Raw genomic sequence first — 21,374 nt, forward strand, 5'->3', positions numbered from 1 at the left:
ACATAGAAAATTTGCAAAATACATACGACTCTGAATGTGATAGAACCATTGACTAAGCTTCTCTCACAAGCAAAACATGATCACACCTTAGTACTCTCTGGATGTTAATCACATAGCGATGTGAACTAGATTATTGACTCTAGTAAAACCCTTTGGGTATTAGTCACATGGCGATGTGAACTAATCACATCCTGATCTGAACTATTGGTGTTAAATATCATGGCGATGTGAACTAGATTATTGACTCTAGTGCAAGTGGGAGACTGAAGGAAATATGCCCTAGAGGCAATAATAAAGTTGTTATTTATATTTCCTTATATCATGATAAATGTTTATTATTCATGCTAGAATTGTATTAACCGGAAACTTAGTACATGTGTGAATACATAGATAAACAGAGTGTCCCTAGTATGCCTCTACTAGACTAGCTCGTTAATCAAAGATGGTTAAGTTTCCTAGCCATAGACATGTGTTTTCATTTGATGAATGGGATCACATCATTAGAGAATGATGTGATGGACAAGACCCATCCGTTAGCTTAGCACTATGATCGTTCAGTTTATTGCTATTGCTTTCTTCATGACTATACATGTTCCTATGACTATGAGATTATGCAACTCCCGAATACCAGAGGAACACTTAGTGTGCTATCAAACGTCACAACGTAACTGGGTGATTATAAAGATGCGCTACAGGTGTCTCCGATGGTGTTTGTTGAGTTGGCATAGATCGAGATTAGGATTTGTCACTCCGATTGTCGGAGAGGTATCTTTGGGCCCTCTCGGTAATGCACATCACTATAAGCCTTGAAAGCAATGTGACTAATGAGTTAGTTGCGGGATGATGCATTACAGAACGAGTAAAGAGACTTGCCGGTAACGAGATTGAACTAGGTATGATGATACCTATGATCGAATCTCAGGCAAGTAACATACTGATAATCCACAAGTATAGGGGATCACAACAGTTTTCGAGGGTAAAGTATTTAACCCAAATTTATAGATTCGACACAAGGGGAGCCAAAGAATATTTGAAGGTATTAGCAGCTGAGTTGTCAATTCAACCATATCTGGAGATTAATTATCTGCTGCAATGTGATCAGTAGCAAAGTAGTTTGATAGTTTTGATAGTAGTGACAACATCAACGGTAACAGTAACAGTGATAGCAGTAATTTGTAGCAAGTGTAACAGTGATGATAGCAATAGTAATGCAACAAGATCAACAAGGATAAATTCGTAGGCATTGGATCGGTGACTTGTTGGATGATATTCATCATGAGACAGTTATAACCTAGGGCGATACAGCACTAGCTCCAGTTCATCGACATAATGTAAGCTTGTATTCCGTAAATAGTCATGCGTGCTTATGGAAAGAACTTGCATGACATATTTTGTCCTACCCTCCCGTGGCAACGGGGTCCATATTGGAAACTAAGGGATATTAAGGCCTCCTTTTAATAGAGAACCGGAACAAAACATTAACACATAGTGAATACATGAACTCCTCAAACTACGGTCATCACCGAGAGTGGGCCCGGTTGTTGTCACTCCGGGGTTGTCGGATCATAACCGTAGTAGGTGACTATAACTTGCAAGATCGGATCTAAAACATGGATATAATGATGAATTCATAAACGGTTCAGATCTGAGTTCATGGCACCCGGGCCCAAAGTGACAAGCATTAAGCATGGCAAAGTCATAGAAACATCAATCTAAGAACATAGTGGATACTAGGGATCAGGCCCTAACAAAACTAACTCGATTACATGATGAATCTCATCCAACTCCTCACCGACCAGCGAGCCTACGAAGGAATTACTCACTCCCGGTGGGGAGCATCATGGAATTGGCGATGGAGAAGGGTTGGTGATGACGAAGGACGAAGATCCCCCTCTCCGGAGCCCCAAACGGACTCCAGATCTGCCCTCCCGAGGAAGAACAGGGCTTGGCGGCGGCTCCGTCTCGTGGATCTTGATAACTCTTTCTCCCTGAATTTTTTTGGAATAATGTGAATTTATAGTATCAGGGGGGTCATGAGTGGGGCCACCAGGTGGGTACAACCCACCTGGGCACGCCAGGAGAGGGGGCGCGCCCTGGTTGGTTGTGCCCACCCAGGGCCCCCTCTCTGGTGGGTCTTGGCTCCATAAATTCTTATTATTGATATATAAAATCCTCGCAAAGTTTCGTTCCATTCCGAGAACTTTCATTTCTACACAAAAACAACACCATTGCAGTTCTGCTGAAAACAGCGTCAGCCTGGGGTTAGTTTCATCCGAATCATGCAAATTAGAGTCCAAAACAAGAGAAAAAGCGTGAGAAAAAGTAGATACGTTGGAGACGTATCAACTCCCCCAAGCTTAAACCTTTCCATGTCCTCAAGCAATTCAGTTGATAAACTGAAAGTGAGAAAGAAAAACTTTTACGAACTCTTTTGCTCTTGTTTGCATAAATAAGCTTAAACAGCACCCAAGTTTTCAGCCAGCATTATAACTAACCATGTCAACAATAATGCTTAAAGATTATAATGATTCATGCCAATGACATAATCAGCTAGCGAGCAATAATGAGATATCTCAAACAGCAACACGTTGTCAAAACAACTATGATATAATATGACAATAATGGTATCTCGCTAGCCCTTTCTGAGACCGCAAAATATAAATGCAGAGCACCTTCAAAGTTCAAGCAGCGACTAAACATTGTAATTCATGGTAGAAAAGATCCAGTCATGATGCACCCAACATTAGCTACACACAATGCATAAATCATGACAGCTGTGCTCTACTCAGTTTCTGGCGCTTGTTTTTAGAAGGTGATGACACAACATAAAAGTAAATAGAAAGTCCCTTCGCAGAGGGAAGCAGTGATTTGCAGAGGTGCCAAAGCTCAATTTTTAAAACAGAGATAAATGATATTTTGAGGCATGCACCCTTCTTATTCACTTCACGACCATCAGTTATCAACATCTTCCATTCTAAGCACGCTAGTGGCGGTTCCCAAGCGGAAAGTAAAGGTTTTGACTCCATTGGGAGTTTTTGTTTGATTATTCAAGAGATGAACTCTTTTTCATGTTTGCAGTTTGGGACTGGGCATCCCTATTACCGCCCATTTCCTCGTGCGGTGGCGAGTGAATAAACGCTCGACCTGAGGATAACCCGCTTAGCACGGAAGATATCGACCACCTCCTGTCGTTCCATGAACGATCCAGGCACACAAAAAGGATAATTTTTAGAAGTTTTTAGAGGTGGCACATGCAAATTTACTTACGACGGCAGGGTAATACCGCATATAGGTAGGTATGGTGGACTCATCTGGAATAACTTTGGGTTCAAGGTTTTTGATGTACAAGCAGAATTCCCACTTAGTACAGGCGAAGGCTAGCAATTTAAGATTGGGAAGCGGCCAGCTAGAGAGCAACAATGATCATGACCAGGCATTATGCAGAAGTAACATTGGACACTAGCATGAGTAGGATATGAACACCATGAACATAAGCATTATAGAGGCTATGTTGGTTTTGATTCAACTACATGCATGAACATGTACCAAGTCAAGCCACACGAACATTCAGAGGAGGATATCATATCATCATACTACATCACAATCATTTTAACACTATGTTGATATCAAAGATAAATCATTATCAACTCCCAGCTACTTATGCATAGCATGAGAAACTATAATCTCTAATTGTCATTGCAAACATGTTTAATCATAATGGGTTGAAGTCTGGATACTAGGTTAAACATATTTACACAAACAGAACAAGTCGAGTTCATACCAGTTTCTCTCTGCCACGGCCAGTTCATCGAATATCGTCATTATTGCCTTTCACTTGCACGACCGAATGATATGAAAATAATAATAGTGCAAGAGTGCCGTGGACTAAGCTGGAATCTGCAAACATTTTATTCAACAGGAGAAGACAAGGTAAAATGGGCTCTTTATTAGTTCAACAATTATTCATATGAGAGCCACTCAACATTTTCATCGTGGTCTTCTCCTCGGTACAACTCGAATAAAAAGAAAAGAAATTCGGAGAAACACACTGAAATATTTTTGGAGTTTTTGGTTTTCTTCAATAAGCAAATAAAAAGCAAAAACAAGAAAAACTATTTACACGGGAAAGCTCCCAACAAGCAAAAGAAGAACAAGGAAATCTTTTTGGGTTTTCTTTTTAATACTACTACTAAGCATGCATAGAAAGTAAATTACTACAACTAATTTTTTTGGTTTTTCTAAAGTTTTTTCAAACACACAATAAGAAAGCAAGAAAATAAATCTAAGCATGGATGATACAATGAAAAAGTGTGAGCACCGACAAATGGAATAAGTGGACATGAATGCAAAGTCGGTGGAAACGCGTACTCCCCCAAGCTTAGGCTTTTGGCCTAAGTTGGTAATCGATCAGTAGCCTGGAGGGTAGTAGTCGGCGTGGTAGCTCACGGAGGCTCTCGGTGTTGATGCCTCGGCTTGCCGGGCTGCCACCACTGCTGCGTTGTGAGCTCAGGCCTCGCTCTCAAGAACAAAATATCTTTCCCTGCTGCTATAATCAAAGAGAGCAGGCGCAGGCAAATATGTGTCCACAACATGTGATTGGTTAAACAACAAATTATAAGTGAAGTTATCAGCCCTTCCCTTGAGAATCTTATGCTCCTTTAAGGCATCAAAATCTAAATATCGAGTGGGTAAGATAGGGTCAAAGAGCAAAGGTGAAACACCCAGTCCTCGTGCTAAACGTGTGTCATGAATTCCACCATAGAACCAACCACTCTTGGCATTATGCTGAAGTCTACGTGCAACAATTGCTCCAAGGTTATAATTCCTTTCACCAGAGAGAGCGGTGTGAATGAGGCTCAAGTCTGGCGAGCAAAGTATGATGCAGTCTTGCTTGCCTACTATGCATTTCCCGTTAAATAATGCAAAGTACTGAATTACGGGAAAGTGAATGCTCTTTATTCTTCCTTGTCTCACTCCTCTATTTTCGCCGTAATAAAGGCTAGTCAAGAAAGACTCATACTTAGCATTTGATGGCTCATCAAGCGAACCCCAAAATGGAAGTTTGCAATGGTAAGCAAAATTCTCTAGTGAGATAGTAAATGGTCCATCATAAAGCATAAAAGACACCCTAGACTCATGTGGAAAATATTTAAATCCTTTGATAAATGATTTAGTGAGAAGATGGTGTTGTTCACACTTATCTGAGAGGTAGGGACCGAGATCGGCATTGTGAACATATTGCTCAAATTCCTCCTTGATGCCCACCTGCACCATATATTCATCGCAAGGCCATAAGCATGTTTTGGTGGCGGCATCTCGCGTGGAACTTTCACTTGGTTCAACATAGGACTGACGAGCAGAACTGTCACTAGAAGATGCCCCCGAGGATCGTCTCCTCGAAGAACTCCTTTCAAATAGGTTCATCATGTCCGCGTACAATTTTTCCTATGAAAAAACCCTGAATTTTTTGTTCACAAATTTTTTCCAACAAAACTTCACAAAACTAATAGCAACTACTCATAGGGATACATAGAGGCCATATCAAGCATTCAAACTACTTAGAACACTAGGAATTGAACATGCAAGCACATCTACAGCAGCACCAAGAGTAGCTATTTATTCAAAGTATAAACCACTAAAACAAAAACTAATTGGACAAATGATGGAGTCACATACCAAGCAACAATGCCTCGAAACAGTTTCGGAAATGGAGCTTCGAGCAAAGAGATCGAAATCCGCGGGTTTGAGCTCAAGAACACGGGAGAGGGAGCAATGGAGATTTATTTCTGGAGGTAGGTGACAGTGTGGGACGAAGAGATAAGTGAGGGGGGCCACGTGGGGACCACAGCCCACCAGGGCACGCCTGGGGGCTCTAGCGCACCCAGGTGGGTTATGCCCACCTGGTGCACCTCCCTCTGGTATTATTTGCACCAAAAATTCTTAAATATTCAGGGAAAAACCATATAAAATTTTCAGGGCATTCTGAGAACTTTTATGTTTGGGTCATTTTTTATTGCACGGGAAATTCAGAAAACAGACAAAACATGGCATTTTATTTTATTTAACTAATAAAAACATAGAATAAAAGGTAAGGACAGAAAGTAGTGCTTACTAAATTCATCAACTTCATACCGTTCAAAAATAATTCATTAATAAGGTTGATCAAGTCTTATTAGCAACCACTTTCGATTAGCATGAAACCGAAGAACTTTCGTAAAGTCACTAAGTTACCTCAATGGGGATATGCATTTCCCCAACAATAAGTATTTCATATTTCTTTTTGACGGTAGGTAGAAGTATTTGAAAACTTCCGATAGTGATTGTCGGAGATTTTTCAACATTAATACCATTCACTTGGAATTGTTTCTTCGGAAAGTGCACTGTATGCTCATTGCCATTAATATGAAAAGTGAACTTGCTTTTATTGCAATCAATAACAGCCCCTGCAGTATTCAAGAAGGGTTTACCAAGGATAATCGACATGCTGTCATCCTCGAGCATCTCAAGTATAACAAAGTCAGTCAAAATAGTAACATAGGCAACAACAACGGGTAAATCCTCATAGATACAGATAGGTATGGCAGTTGATTTGTCAGCCATTTGCAAAGATATTTCAGTAGGTGTGAGTTTATCCAAGTCAAGTCTTTTATACAAAGAGAAAGGCATAACACTAACACCAGCTCCTAAATCACACAAAGCAGTTTTCACATAATTCTTTTTGATAGAGCAAGGTATAGTTGGTATTCCCAGATCTCCAAGTTTTTAAGGTACTCCATCTTTGAAAGTGTAATTAGCAAGCATAGTGGAGATTTCAGCTTCCGGTATTTTTCTCTTATTTGTGATGATGTCCTTCATGTACTTTGCATAAGGAGGCATTTTCAAGATATCAGTCAAGCGAGTACGCAAAAAGACTGGCCTCAGCATTTCAGCAAAGCGTCCAAATTCTTCATCATCTTTCTTTTTTGTTGACTTGGGTGGAAAAGGCATAGGTTTTTGAACCCACGGTTCTCTTTCTTTAGCGTGTTTTCTAGCAACAAAGTCTCTTTTATCATATCTTTTATTTTTAGGTTGTGGGTTATCAAGATCCACAGGTGGTTCTATCTCAACATCATTATCTGGTTCTTTATCATTTGGTTGAGTTCCTTCATGAACCTCATCATTATCTTTTTCATTATCACTAGGTGAGTGTTCATTACCAGATTGAGTTTCAGCATCAGAGATAGAAGTTTCATTTTCATTATCAGGAGGTTTTTCTATTTCAGTTTCACTAGAAGTGTGCAAAGTCCTATCATTTTTATTTTTATTTTTATTTTTAGAAGGACTAGGTGCACTAGTGTTAGCTCTTTGTGAATCTTGTTCAATTCTTTTTGGGTGTCCCTTAGGATAAAGTGGTTCCTGAGTCATTTTACCTCCTCTAGTTGCAACTCTAACAGCAAAGTCATGCATATTATGATTCATTTCATCAAGTAATTCTCTTTGAGATTTAGCAACTTGTTCTAACTGAGTTTGAACCATAGAAGCATGTTTTCCAACACCTCTAAATAACAAGTCATTCAAGCGAGCAATCATATCAGAATTATATTTCAATTGTTTCATAACATTTGCATTGAAGTGATCCTGTTTTCTAATGTAGTTTTCAAACTCATAAAGGCATTGACTAGGATGCATATTATGAGGATTATCATTTTCATTGAACTTCATAAGAGAATTTACCTCTACCACCTTAGGCATTGGTGGTGTATTAAGCCCATGTATCTCTTCAATAGGAGGTAAATTTTTAACATCCTCAGCTTTAATACCTTTTTCCTTCATAGATTTCTTTGCCTCTTGCATATCTTCAGGACTGAGATATAATATACCCCTCTTCTTAGGAGTGGGTTTAGCCGGTGGTTCAGGAATAGTCCAATCATTATAATTTTTCAATATGTTATTCAATAATTCTTCAGCCTGAGCAATAGTTCATTCCCTGAAAACACAACCAGCACAACTATCTAGGAAGTCCCTAGAAGCATCGGTTAGTCCATTATCAAGAAAGTCACCAAGTGGCACATCATCATTATCAAGCAAGGTACCAAGCTTGTTGTACCAAGCTTGGTACAATACTCTTGCTCCTGGTTGTGTGCGTAGTCTCTAGCAATTTGTTTATCAAGAAAGTCACCAAGTGGCACATCATCATTATCAAGCAAGGTACTAGCATCATCATAAGCATCATTCATAGTAGAAGTAGCATCATCAATAACTTGCGACATATCAGGATTCATAGCATGTGGTGGTGTTGCAAGTTTACTCATAACAGAAGGTGAATCTAAAGCAGAACTGGATGGCAGTTTCTTACCTCCCCTCGTACTTGAGGGAAATATCTTAGTCTTTGGATCCTTCAGATTCTTCATAGTGATAATATGATAATAATCCCAAGTGACTCAACAAATATAGCTATGCTCCCCGGCAACGGCGCCAGAAAAAGGTCTTGATAACCCAGAAGAATAGGGGATCGCAACAGTTTTCGAGGGTAAAGTATTTAACCCAAATTTATAGATTCGACACAAGGGGAGCCAAAAAATATTTGAAGGTATTAGCAGCTGAGTTGTCAATTCAACCACACCTGGAGATTAACTATCTGCAGCAAAGTGATTAGTAGCAAAGTAGTTTGATAGTTTTGATAGTAGTGACAGCAGCAATGGTAATAGTAACAGTGATAGCAGTAATTTGTAGCAAGTGTAACAGTGATGATAGCAATAGTAACGCAACAAGATCAATAAGGATAAATTCGTAGGCATTGGATCGGTGACTTGTTGGATGATATTCATCATGAGATAGTTATAACCTAGGGCGATACAGCACTAGCTCCAGTTCATCGACATAATGTAAGCATGTATTCGGTAAATAGTCATACGTGCTTGTGGAAAGAACTTGCATGACATCTTTTGTCCTACCCTCCCGTGGCAGCGGGGTCCATATTGAAAACTAAGGGATATTAAGGCCCCCTTTTAATAGAGAACCCGGAACAAAGCATTAACACATAGTGAATACATGAACTCCTCAAACTACGGTCATCACCGAGAGTGGGCCCGGTTGTTGTCACTCCGGGGTTGTCGGATCATAACTGTAGGAGGTGACTATAACTTGCAAGATCGGATCTAAAACATGGATATAATGATGAATTCATAAACGGTTCAGATCTGAGTTCATGGCACCCGGGCCCAAAGTGACAAGCATGAAGCATGGCAAAGTCATAGCAACATCAATGTAAGAACATAGTGGATACTAGGGATCAGGCCCTAACAAAACTAACTTGATTACATGATGAATCTCATCCAACTCCTCACCGACCAGCGATCCTATGAAGGAATTACTCACTCCCGGTGGGAAGCATCATGGAATTGGCGATGGAGAAGGGTTGGTGATGACAAAGGACGGAGATCCTCCTCTCTGGAGCCCCAAACGGACTCCAGATTTGCCCTCCCGAGGAAGAACAGGGCTTGGCGGCGGCTCCGTCTTGTGGATCACAATAATTCTTTTTCCATGATTTTTTCTAGAATAATGTGAATTTATAGTATCAGGGGGGTCATCAGCGGGGCCACCAGGTGGGTACAACCCACCTGGGCACGCCAGGAGAGGGGGGCACGCCCTGGTGGGTTGTGCCCACCCAGGGGCTCCTCTCTGGTGGGCCTTGGCTCCAAAAATTCTTATTATTGATATAAAAAAATCCTCGCAAAGTTTCGTTCCATTCCGAGAACTTTCATTTCCGCACAAAAACAACACCATGGTAGTTCTGCTGAAAACAATGTCAGTTCGGGGTTAGTTTCATCCGAATCATGCAAATTAGAGTCCAAAACAAGAGGAAAAGCGTGAGAAAAAGTAGATACGTTGGAGACGTATCACATACCGATGACAAAGGGAACAACGTATGTTGTTATGCGGTTTGACCGATAAAGACCTTCGTAGAATATGTAGGAGCCAATATGAGCATCCAGGTTCTGCTATTGGTTATTGACCGGAGATGTGTCTCGGTTATGTCTACATAGTTCTCGAACCCGTAGGGTCCGCACGCTTAACGTTCGATGATGATTTGTATTATGAGTTATGTGATTTGATGATCAAAGTTTGTTCGGAGTCCCGAATGAGATCACGGACATGACGAGGAGTCTCGAAATGGTCGAGACATAAAGATCGATATATTGGAAGGCTATATTCGGACATCGAAAAGGTTCTGAGTGGTTCGGGTATTTTTCGGAGTACCGGAGAGTTACGGGAATTCGCCGGGGGGAGTATTAGGCCTTCATGGAGCTTAGTGGAAAGGAGAGAAGGGCCACAAGGGGAGGCCGCGCTCCCCCATGGGCTAGTCCGAATTGGACTAGGGAGGGGGCGACGCCCCCCTCTTTCCTTCTCCCTCTCCTACTCCTTCCCTCTCTCCCCTCTTGGAAAAGGAAGGGGACTCCAACTAGGATTGGGAATCCTAGTTGGACTCCCCCTATAGGCGCGCCCCTCCTAGGCCGGCCTCCTCTTCCCCCCTCCTTTATATACGTGGGCAGGGGGCACCCCAAAGGAACACAAGTTTCTCTTAGCCGTGTGCGGTGCCCCTCTCCACAGTTACACACCTCGGTCATATCGTCGTAGTGCTTAGGCAAAGTCCTGCGCTGGTAACTTCATCATCACCGTCACCACGCCCGTCGTGCTGACGGAACTCTCCCTCGGCCTCAACTGGATCAAGAGTTCGAGGGACGTCACCGAGATGAACGTGTGCTGAACGAGGAGGTGCCGTATGTTCGGTGCTTGGATCGGTTGGATCGCGAAGACGTTCGACTACAATAACCGTGTTACTAAACGCTTCCGCTTTCGGTCTACGAGGGTACGTGGACACACTCTCCCGTCTCGTTGGTATGCATCTCCTAGATAGATCTTGCGTGATCGTAGGAAATTTTTTGAAATACCGCGTTCCCCAACATAGAGGGGGGGGGGTGATTAGACCCTTAACAAGTAAAAGTGGCAGTTTTTAGTTTCTTCAAGTTAAGGCTGAGTTTAACACATGTTAAAGGGCACACAATACATTTTACACAAGCATATCAAGAGTACGAGCAGCGGAAAGAGTAAAGCATGCAAGTGCAAGAATGTAAAGGGACGGAATTGGAGCGTGCAAACACAATGGAGACGTGAAGAATTTTTGGCGTGGTTCCGATAGGTGGTGCTATCGTACATCCACGTTGATGGAGACTTCAACCCACGAAGGGTAATGGTTGCGCGAGTCCACAAAGGGCTCCACCCACGAATGGTCCACAAAGAAGCAACCTTGTCTATCCCACCATGACCATCGCCCACGAAGGACTTGCCTCTCTCGGATAGATCTTCACGAAGTAAGCGATCTCCTTGCCATTACAAACTTCTTGGTTCAACTCCACATCATGTCGGAGGCTCCCATGCGACACCTAACCAATCTAGGAGACACCACTCTCCAAATGGTAATGCACGGTGTGTTGATGATGAACTCCTTGCTCTTGTGCTTCAAATGATAGTCTCCCCAACACTCAACTCTCTCACAGATTTGGCTATGGTGGAAGAAGGATTTGAGTGGAAAGCAACTTGGGGAAGGCTAGAAATCAAGGTTCAAATGGTAGGAATGGAATCTCTTGATCTCAACACATGAGTAGGTGGTTCTCTCTCAGAAAATGAATGGTGGAAGTGTAGGCACGTTTTGATGGCTCTCCTCTGTGAGGAAGAAGGGGTGTAGGGGTATATATATAGCCTCCACGCAAAATCCAACCGTTACACACTTTTGACCCATCTCGGTGGCACTGACCAGAAAACTCCGTGGCACCAATCTGTACAAAAATATGAACGTTAGGAATCTCGGTGGGACCGACTGGAACAACTGGGTGGGATCGATGTGCTAGGGCTTAGAGAAAACCTCATCTCGGTGGCACCGATTGCATCATCTCGGTGGGACCGAAGTGAAGCAACAAGGCAACAGAGAATCAGTCAAGCCAACTCAATGGGACCGATTACAACATCTCGATGGGGCCGAAGTGAATGCAACAAGTCACATAGCGCTCGCAAGGCCATATCGGTGAGACCGAATTATTAGGGTTTGATAGTGGCTAAGTCCAGATGAACTTGGTGGCTCCAGATGGGAAATATCGTTGGGGACGAGCTGGAAATTAGGGTTTAGGACATATGTGGATAGAGAAAGTGGCTGAGGGTTTTGATGCAATATCACTAAGCACTTGAGCAACAAGATCATTAAGCAACACCGCATCCCCTTTTAATAGTATTGGCTTTCCTATGGACTCAATGCAATCTTGGATCACTTAAACAAAAATGTAGAGTCTTGAGCTTTTGCCAATCCTTGTCCTTAACATTTTGAAGGGGGTTCCACATCCTCTTGTCCTTGCCATGCCACTGTTGAACTTATCTAAAATATACTAGATAAAATTATTAGTCCAACAGAAGATATGTTGACATTAATTATCAAAATCACCCAGGGAGCATTTGTGCTTTCAGTACACGTGAATTAGTTTTTTGATACATGGTGAATAATTTTCAAATACATGATGTACAATTCTTTTAACATGTTTGAACACTTTTTTATTACATGGTCAACCTTTTCTTAAATACATGTTGAAATATACTTATAATGGTAATATACTTTTTCTCAACTACGTGAACATTTTTTTACATTTGTATATAATGTTTTTGTGAATATTAGAAACAATTTTGTTTTGAAACGTGAGGATGTTTCTTCAAAATATAGCGTATATTTTCTGAATGGTACAAAACATTTTTGTATACTACGTATAACATTTTTTTACATTGCATACACATTTAAAAAAATGTATTTTTTGAAACACAGGAACATGTTTTTATGGTCATGAACATTTTGTTTGAAAGCTATCAACATTTTATTTTAAACTGTGCTAACCTTTTCTTGTTACTATTAACAAAAATCGAATTCTCGATTTTTATGTAAAGTAAATTTATTTTTTAAAATTTATTTATTTAAAATGTAAACAGAAATAAGAGAAAATTTTATCGTGACGTCAGCACGATGTCAGCGTGCCGACCCGCGTTCCTACTAGGCTGGCCCAGTACTGTGTAGCGGGCTGGCGGGCTGCCTCGCTATAAGCGCGCCCTGGAGCAACCGCGGCGAGAAGCAAAGGAGGAGGCGCGATCCGAAGGCGAGCTGAAGCAATGGAGCGGCTGCAGAGAATCTTCAGCGGCGCCACCGGGATGGGGCAGCCGGGGAGTGACTCGCCGCTGCTCGACTCCTCCGAGCAGGTCTACATCTCCTCCCTCGCTCTCCTCAAGATGCTCAAGCACGGTCAGTCGGTAACCCTAACCCTAGTCACCCCACCCCTCTCCACCCCTCGGATTTGGCCCGCCAGGGTTCGAGATCGGTCTCACGCGCTGCTGCTGACGCAGGGAGGGCCGGCGTGCCCATGGAGGTGATGGGCCTGATGCTGGGCGAGTTCGTCGACGACTACACGGTCAGGGTGGTGGATGTCTTCGCCATGCCGCAGAGCGGGACCGGGGTCAGCGTCGAGGCCGTCGACCACGTCTTCCAGACCAACATGCTCGACATGCTCAAGCAGACCGGGAGGTACGCGATGCTTGATGAGCGATAGTAACTTGGTTCTTACCTCTCCTGATTGTAGTATTCCTTCAGTCTGTTCTATGCTTAATTGTGGACACCAAAACTTCTCTTGGTGTTAGAATTCAGTTAGTCATGGCTTGCTCTGTTACATTTCGTTTTAAGAAAATCAAGTTCTAGATTTGATTTTTTTTCAAAATTTACAGGTTCGTAAATGTACATAATCACCTCTCATGCAGCGCAGGATACAATTCTAGATTTCTATATGCTTGCTGCCAGCCAATTGTTTTATTAATTATATTGGCCGTGGATTTAATATATGTTTTTCTTTGGTGAATGTTTTATGATCAAGCGTGATCTTTGCTCAGTTATTTTGTACGCAAACAATTCTATTAATACATATGTTGCTTTTACAGACCTGAAATGGTGGTAGGCTGGTACCACTCGCATCCTGGATTTGGTTGCTGGCTTTCAGGAGTTGACATCAATACTCAGCAGGTCTATGCAAATGCCAGCTATTTTTTGGTGTTCCTTTGTTGCATTGTAGAATCGTTGTTTGACAAACATATATTTTATTTTTGCCACAGTTCCATTGTGCCGCTTTGTAATTCACTAATCCATGCTCACATATCTTTTTTTACGGCATGCTCACATATCGTTTACGGTTCTCCATTTCATCGTAAAAACTATCATTTTAAACTTGTTTTGGCAAAAAGATGCGCTGGTTGTTCTGCAGTTCCAGTGTACTGTATGCCAATTCATATGTAACAAAAATTTAATAAACATGCATATAACAATCTAATCTGTTTAAGTGAAAGGATTAAAAGATAGCATATACTTTGTTTCAGTTGTCATATGTTTGCTGCCTAGGTACAAGTATCTATGTGGTAGTCAACCCTGCCACAGAGGCTAGTCTAATGAGTTTCACATTTGTGTGTCTTCCCAAGTCCAACCTCTGAAGCGACTTGAGTTGAATTGTATACATCTGATCTGGAATAGAATAGGAAAAGGGAAAATGTCCCATCATAAGAGGCAGTGATAGATAAGTTCTCAGCGAACCTCAAAGCCTAATTTATTTCAAAGTAAAAGAAAACTGCTCTGATTTTACTCTTGTTTTTCCACAAAGTGCGAAATTTACTCTTATGTAAATATTTCTGCTGAATTGACTTGAGTATGCTTGTGATATGTAACATCTTAAAACTTGGACATGCAGAGTTTTGAAGCTTTAAACCCCAGGGCAGTTGCTGTTGTGATAGATCCCATCCAGAGTGTCAAGGGGAAGGTCGTCATTGATGCATTCCGTCTCATTAACCCTCAGACCATGATGCTTGGCCAGGAGCCAAGGCAGACAACATCCAATGTTGGGCACCTAAACAAACCATCTATTCAGGTAAGTATTAGTGTACTACATAATGCTGGTCCTTCTGAACTCGTCTTTATAATTTATCATAAATGTTTGTGTTATCTCTGTGTTGCCAGGCACTTATTCACGGGCTGAACAGGCACTACTACTCCATTGCAATCAATTACCGGAAAAATGAGCTTGAGGAGAAGATGCTGCTGAACTTACACAAAAAGAAATGGACTGATGGGTTGATTTTAAAGAAATTCGACACCCACTCAAAGACCAACGAGGAGACTGTTCAGGTGTGTAGCATTCTACTTCCTACCTGCGCTCAGAAGATCAGTTTAGTTGAAGCTGCAAACTGAACTACTCTTTGTGGTTTGTTAATATTTGTGTTACCATGTGCAGGAAATGCTGAGTCTGGCCATCAAATACAACAAGGCAGTGCAAGAGGAGGATGAGCTGCCGCCTGAGAAACTAGCGATAGCAAATGTCGGGCGGCAGGATGCAAAGAAGCACTTGGAGGAGCATGTCTCGAATTTGATGTCATCGAACATAGTACAGACCCTAGGGACCATGCTCGACACAGTGGTCTTTTAGTCTGCTACTACTGGTTGTTCCAACTCTATACACAGAACTGTGTTATTTTTGTTGGTCACAGCCTGTCATAATGCAGTAAGGCAGTGCAAGAGGTTAGGGTTTTTTGTCTGATGTAGGCATGTAGCACCATGCGACACGACTATCTTCTGTAGGGCTTACTGTTAATCTACTATTAATATCTCCCCTGCAAAAAGAATCAAACGGTTTCCTTGTTCAGGCTATGCATGTTGTTGTGAGAGCTTTCTGCCAGTTGCTCATTCGGCAACTCTTATTCTTGTTCTAATATACATGCTGCCGGTTTGATGCACTGTGGTAATAAAAGGAATCTGCCTGACCAAAATATTATGGCATGAACAAAACATATAGATAATTTTTTGTTAGAATTCAGCGCAAACAATCACTTTGTGGGGTTAGAGCATCTACAGCCTCGGGCCTCAAACTCCCCTCAAATGTCCGGGAGGATGCCCGGGTCACTGACCGGTGAGAAAAGAAAAACCAACCTGACCCAGGCAGGGGCCTCAAACTGGTCTCGAACGACCAAGCTGACCGGTGCCCGTCATATCCAATCTAAATTTAGGGCGGATATGGGGCGGCTCGGGTGCGTCCGCCACATTGGAACTGACAGCCGGACCCCGCAAAAAGTGAACCAACTCCCCCTCCGACCTACCCCTTTTCACTTGCTCCTCCGCATCAGACCTATGCTAGCTCCGTCGCCATCCTTGCACCCGACTGCACCTTGCCCTCTATGTTCAAACACATTGTGATTCAAAAAGAGCCGGACAACCATCAACGTTCCCTTTGTGAAGAGAGAAGATTAATAGTGGCAGTCCATATCTTTCACAAAGGGTGCAATGATGACCGAAACTTATCACTTCTGGACGACGCGGCTATTTAAGTTGGTCGCCTCGCTACTCACACGGCGAGGTGGGACTAGACCCCTAACCCCGCTGGGCCAACACGGATGTGAAAACTTAACTACGAGAAATTTATTTGGTGTTTATAACAACCCCGCCCGCCGGCCCAACACGGACTAAACATCCAAAATGAGTGACACGCATGTGTTTGCATGTATTTGGTGTTTGAAAATAGTGGTTGCAAATGGCAAAATTTGAGGCCCGCGCGCTCACGGATGTTTGAGGGTCCAAATTAGTAGGTTGTGGCGGTAGATGCTCTTAGGAGAAGGAAAATAAATGCATCCCCCCCCCCCCCCCCCCCCCCCCCCCCGGGCTACTTTCGGTGGCGCAAACCGTTTGTGTGGATGTTTAGGATACAAGTGGACCAACTCTGTTTGCCTGGCCGAATGAATTGTAAGGGTAGAAGACTAAATTTTGGCCCACACTCCAGTGACATGGTCCAATGGCAGTGTGCAATGTAGAAGCAGAAACATAATGAGCAAACATGTATTTAGATATATACTTCCTCCATCTCAAAATAAGTGTCTTAATTTTAATACAACTTTATACTAAAGTTAGCATAAAGCTAAGACATTTTTTTTTGGACGGAGGAAGTATATTGTTAGAAAATAATATACGACTACAATTTGGCCTACACTTCAGTGGCATGGTCCTGTGATAATGTCTAATGCAAAAGTAATGAATAAACATGTGTTTAGATATTAAAAAACGGAGCCGCTATAAGGTGGCAGTGGCAATGTGTAATGGAAAAGCGAAAACGTCGTGACATGTGTTTAGATATTACAAAAATGGAGCCGCTATAAGGAGGCAGTGGCAATGTGTAATGCAGAAACGAAAACGTAATGAGCAAACACGTGTTTATATATTGAGAAAATTGAAAAAAAAAACACAAAAAACCGCTAGAAGGAGGGCTCGAACCTCCGACCTTGTGGTTAACAGCCACACGCTCTAGCCATCTGAGCTATTCCAGCTTCTGTGGTAATGAACATCGTGCAAATTATGAATACCAAACAAATAGACAGGATGCATGCCGCACTGACAGATAAATTTAGACAAATGAAGTTGCTTCGCAACAGTTCATATTGATACAGAAACGTCGAACTAAAATACAAGATCTTAGATACAAACTTCAAGCTAAGCTACTCTTGTTTTTGGCAAAATTCAAGCTAGGCACTATGTTATGTTTTTTTTTTAAACTTATGCTATAATGAGAATGAAATGGGTTGATGAGAGATACAAACAAAACAAAAACTGAGGGGAAAGCTCGTGAAAATGCTTTATTCTCTACATCGCATTTTTTTAAATTCTCTTGTGGCAAAACAGCAAACTCGATTAAAAAAAAGGAATTCAACAGTGATAGAAACAGGTTCAAACGGTTCCCTGACACACTAAACCACCTTCTGTTACAGAGATGTTCGGCAATTGGTAACCCTTTGCAAACTAATCATACATCCGACTCGAGGCAACTCAATTTGTGAACATTTAATCCACAGTGCCGCAAAGCACACTTTGATTGAGGAGATATTTTTTAGAACATCAAACTTTAGAAGAACAATTTCAGAAACTTGAGCAGAGTGTACTTTTGCCGATAATAGATCATCGAGGAGGTATATCATGATCAATTGCATTGGTTCACTGACAGAGAAAACACATTAACTACACCAAGACCAACAGTTGCAACCATGGCACACTTTTATTTTCAGTATTGGTGCGCTGCACCAAGTCATGACATAGAGCGCTACTTCGATTTATGAAAAGAACCAGTGCCAAGATTTCTCTCCAGAGCACTGTTCCTTCGCCATTTCTCAACAGCACTCCTTACAGTGACTTGCGCCTCGCGGATCTCTGCATCAGTGAACTTATGCTCCACAATTCCTATTGGACCTGGCTGCAGAACATTGATTACAGTCTCGACATCTCGCTCCACCTGCCTGTGTGTCATAGTCAAGAAAGCAAATTAAAGCAGATATCCTTTCCACCATAATAGTGGAAATATTTATGATATAGCACAGGCTTGCTCAAATTTTAAAGGTGAGATGTGCAAGTACCTAACAAATTGGGGCAACCTTTGAGGTAACAGCCTCAGGAAAGACATCACGCCGATCCGTGCCTTGATTCAGATTGTTTCCTGTAATAGAAAAGACTACAGTTCAGAAGTAGGGTGCAATCAATTATTCAATAATGATCTGGTATCGTACCCTAATTATCTGTCCACTAGCAAAGGAAAAACAACAAAGAGAAAAAGATTATTGCGCTACACAAAAGGCATCTGAAGCTTGTAACAAGCTTGATAGTTCATAGTCAAATGGCAGTTGCATTAAGAAGTCCTCACCACACAAAAGGGCAACAAAACGAGCAGCTGAAAACTATACTCAGGATTCTTGCAAACAAACAAACTGGGAACAAAACTAGCAGCTGAAAACTATACTCAGGATTCTTGCAAACAAGCTGGGAATGAATACTTGCTCACATGCTTGTAATAACAACAAAGCTTATAACTTCAAAGGAATTTTGTTTGACACAATGAGAGTAAATTATCACTGAGGCAGGGCACTAAACCAAGGTCACAAGTCATGAAACCTTACGGGCAGAAAGTAACCTTATGTTCAACGAGGATACAAAGCCTCTGTACCTCAGATTACAAGTTTACAACTCCTGGAGCCAACAAAGAGACTCGGAAAATAGCTGGAATGGTCATTGTGAATTGGGCTTACAAGCATGTGATAGGATGCTCATGATTGACTTCTAGAGTTCTAGTACAGGACTGCACATGTAACATGTTAGACACAAACTAGTAGAAAAATTTAGGTGCCAGTTACCAGATGGGTAATCCTACTCCCTTAATCTGGACTATAACAAACGATCAAATTAGAGCTGCAATGAAAAAAAAAGGTACATGAAACCGCAGAGAATATGAATCATATAACCAACAAAGTGCTATAGCAGTATAACCCAAGATTATCACAAAAATCATCAAACTATCAACCTCTACCAATACAGTTGAGGTCATTCAAGTATAACTAATCTTGAGTATTACATAATATTTGGCAGGACTACAAGAAAATTAAAAAAAATCCTGAGCCAACACTCAGGTAAGTAGAGCTTGGTGCTTAAGTATCGTTGTGCATAGTACTGTGCTACATTACACGGAGACGATTATACAAGCAGGAAGGAATTGAGTATCCTGAACTGAACTCTATCCTGAACTGTAACCAAAATGCCCCGCAACAATGAACGGTCTATCGATAACTTTATGTTACTCCCTCCGTCCCATAATATAAGATCTTATTACATCCAATATACTCACATATTGGATGTAATAAGACCTTGTTGTATTATGGGACGGGGGGAGTACCATCTAAATAATGCTCCCTTGCCAAGGACAGAACTAGATCAACGGGGTCTAGGCCAAGATCCCGGAGGAGAAGGGACTAGCCGAACAAGGTCAAAAGGTTTGTCCTCAGGCATATGTCAACTACAAGGATTATTTGCAAGTTACAATAGGTGTTTGATCTGATTCTACCACACGCTTATGGAACAGATTAAAGTTTTCATCTCAGCTGAAAAGCACTAGGATAGGTAACCGTGAATGAATCACAGAAGCCATGGAATATTAAAACGCGCTGTCACGCTGCCTTCCATGTGTATTCTACACATGAAGAAGACGGCTAGCACAGTTTCTACCATCTGAAATGCCTGCAATCAGGAAAGAGATGCATTCAAATAGCCCCGAGAACAAAACCAAATCCTGTAGTGCCCGCTGATATGAGTGGTCTTATAGTGTAGGTCTTCGCCATCCCATGCCACGGCGCTCACCGCACCTCCGCCCCGCAACGCCGCTCGCCCCCACCATCTGCCCCTCAATTTAAACTTCTCTCACCACAAGAACAAGCTCCACGTTTCATCGGAGGAAGCAAGGGGGGTAGGGGGTGTTACCTGCGGCGTTTTCTGTGACGAGAGCTGACGGGCGGGATGGCGCCGCCGCCGCGCCTGGGTGAAGACCGAGATGCGGAGAGGAGAAGGAGTGAAGCCGAACCCTAGGCTGCGAAGACCTACGGTTTAAGATATTGAACCGATCAAGAGTTCACAAGGAGGAAGAGAACGGAATTAGAATGGGGAACTCACCTCGCCGCGGGCACCGCCTTGGTCGCCGGCCGCCGGGTCGCTGCGCGGGAGGAACAGAGGCAGGCGGCGCTCTGGTCGAACAGACTGGAGCAGGCTCGGTGCGTGTCCAACGAGTCGATTGAAGAGACGTTTCTCCACCGGCAAGGCGGATTTTTTTTTTGGCTGGAGTAAAACGTAAAGGATTTTCAATTAAAAAAACGTAAAGGGGTCTTTTTTTTGCGAAATAAATTTTTGTACTACTCTCAAAGTTTAAAGTTTTTTTTGAAATGTTCAAAGTTTAAAGCTTAACAATGTACAAAACCTCCTCTGAACAAGAACTAAACCGAATAGCTGTAACCATGGGACCTACCAAAGTTGGCCATAAAGTGGCTAGCACCATGTAATACAAGAATTTCGTTCTCACATACTATCGTTTATCTTCCTGATCATAAAAGCACATTTTGATTTGTTGTTATCACCACTCTTCACCGTCACCACTGCTTCTACACAAACTGGTTCAACATCAACCGGTAAGGTGCTCCAGTGCAAAGCCAAAGAAACTCCCTTCTTGATGACCATACATTTCGATTACAAAATATCATCAGATGTGTGAAGATGTCGGCAGGGGCTGAAATTATAACACGTTCGTGATCCCTCAAAATCATATATACACCTGCACTACCGTCAATGTTCAACTTCGTACGCTCGAAGCCGGAGAGAACCACGACATGTTGTTAGAGGGGCTGCTATTTATTGCATGCAACATGAGTGCGTGGTGAGCAAGAACTGAGAACAGTCTTTCCTTTCACATGATCATGAAGGAAATATG

At 42.1% G+C, this 21,374-nt stretch overlaps 2 protein-coding genes across 6 annotated transcripts; one reads left to right on the top strand and one right to left on the bottom strand.

Moving 5' to 3' along the window:
• The first annotated feature begins 13,090 nt into the window (after positions 1–13,090).
• On the top strand, positions 13,091–15,743 carry LOC109785402 (26S proteasome non-ATPase regulatory subunit 14 homolog). The gene is made up of 6 exons (XM_020344005.4): positions 13,091–13,312; positions 13,414–13,591; positions 13,999–14,080; positions 14,796–14,972; positions 15,062–15,229; positions 15,336–15,743. The coding sequence occupies exons 1-6, from the start codon at positions 13,183–13,185 to the stop codon at positions 15,525–15,527; spliced, it is 927 nt and encodes a 308-aa protein (XP_020199594.1). The 5' UTR covers positions 13,091–13,182; the 3' UTR covers positions 15,528–15,743.
• A 2,169-nt stretch (positions 15,744–17,912) lies between these two features.
• Positions 17,913–20,723, bottom strand: LOC109785403 (uncharacterized). 5 transcript variants are annotated; one of them, XM_040386101.3, is made up of 5 exons: positions 20,567–20,723; positions 20,378–20,493; positions 19,074–19,205; positions 18,490–18,569; positions 17,913–18,372 (listed from the first exon to the last, which is right to left on the bottom strand). In XM_040386101.3, exons 4-5 carry the CDS (start codon positions 18,534–18,536, stop codon positions 18,180–18,182), a joined length of 240 nt encoding a protein of 79 aa, XP_040242035.1. In that variant the 5' UTR covers positions 18,537–18,569; positions 19,074–19,205; positions 20,378–20,493; positions 20,567–20,723; the 3' UTR covers positions 17,913–18,179. The 5 variants fall into 5 exon arrangements, with proteins under 5 accessions (XP_040242035.1, XP_040242036.1, XP_020199595.1 ...); XM_040386102.3 differs by having other exon boundaries at positions 20,378–20,483; positions 20,567–20,722; XM_020344006.4 differs by lacking the exon at positions 19,074–19,205.
• Between the last annotated feature and the right edge of the window lie 651 nt (positions 20,724–21,374).

Source organism: Aegilops tauschii, chromosome 1, assembly GCF_002575655.3.
Source record: "Aegilops tauschii subsp. strangulata cultivar AL8/78 chromosome 1, Aet v6.0, whole genome shotgun sequence".
Classification (NCBI taxonomy): domain Eukaryota; kingdom Viridiplantae; phylum Streptophyta; class Magnoliopsida; order Poales; family Poaceae; genus Aegilops; species Aegilops tauschii.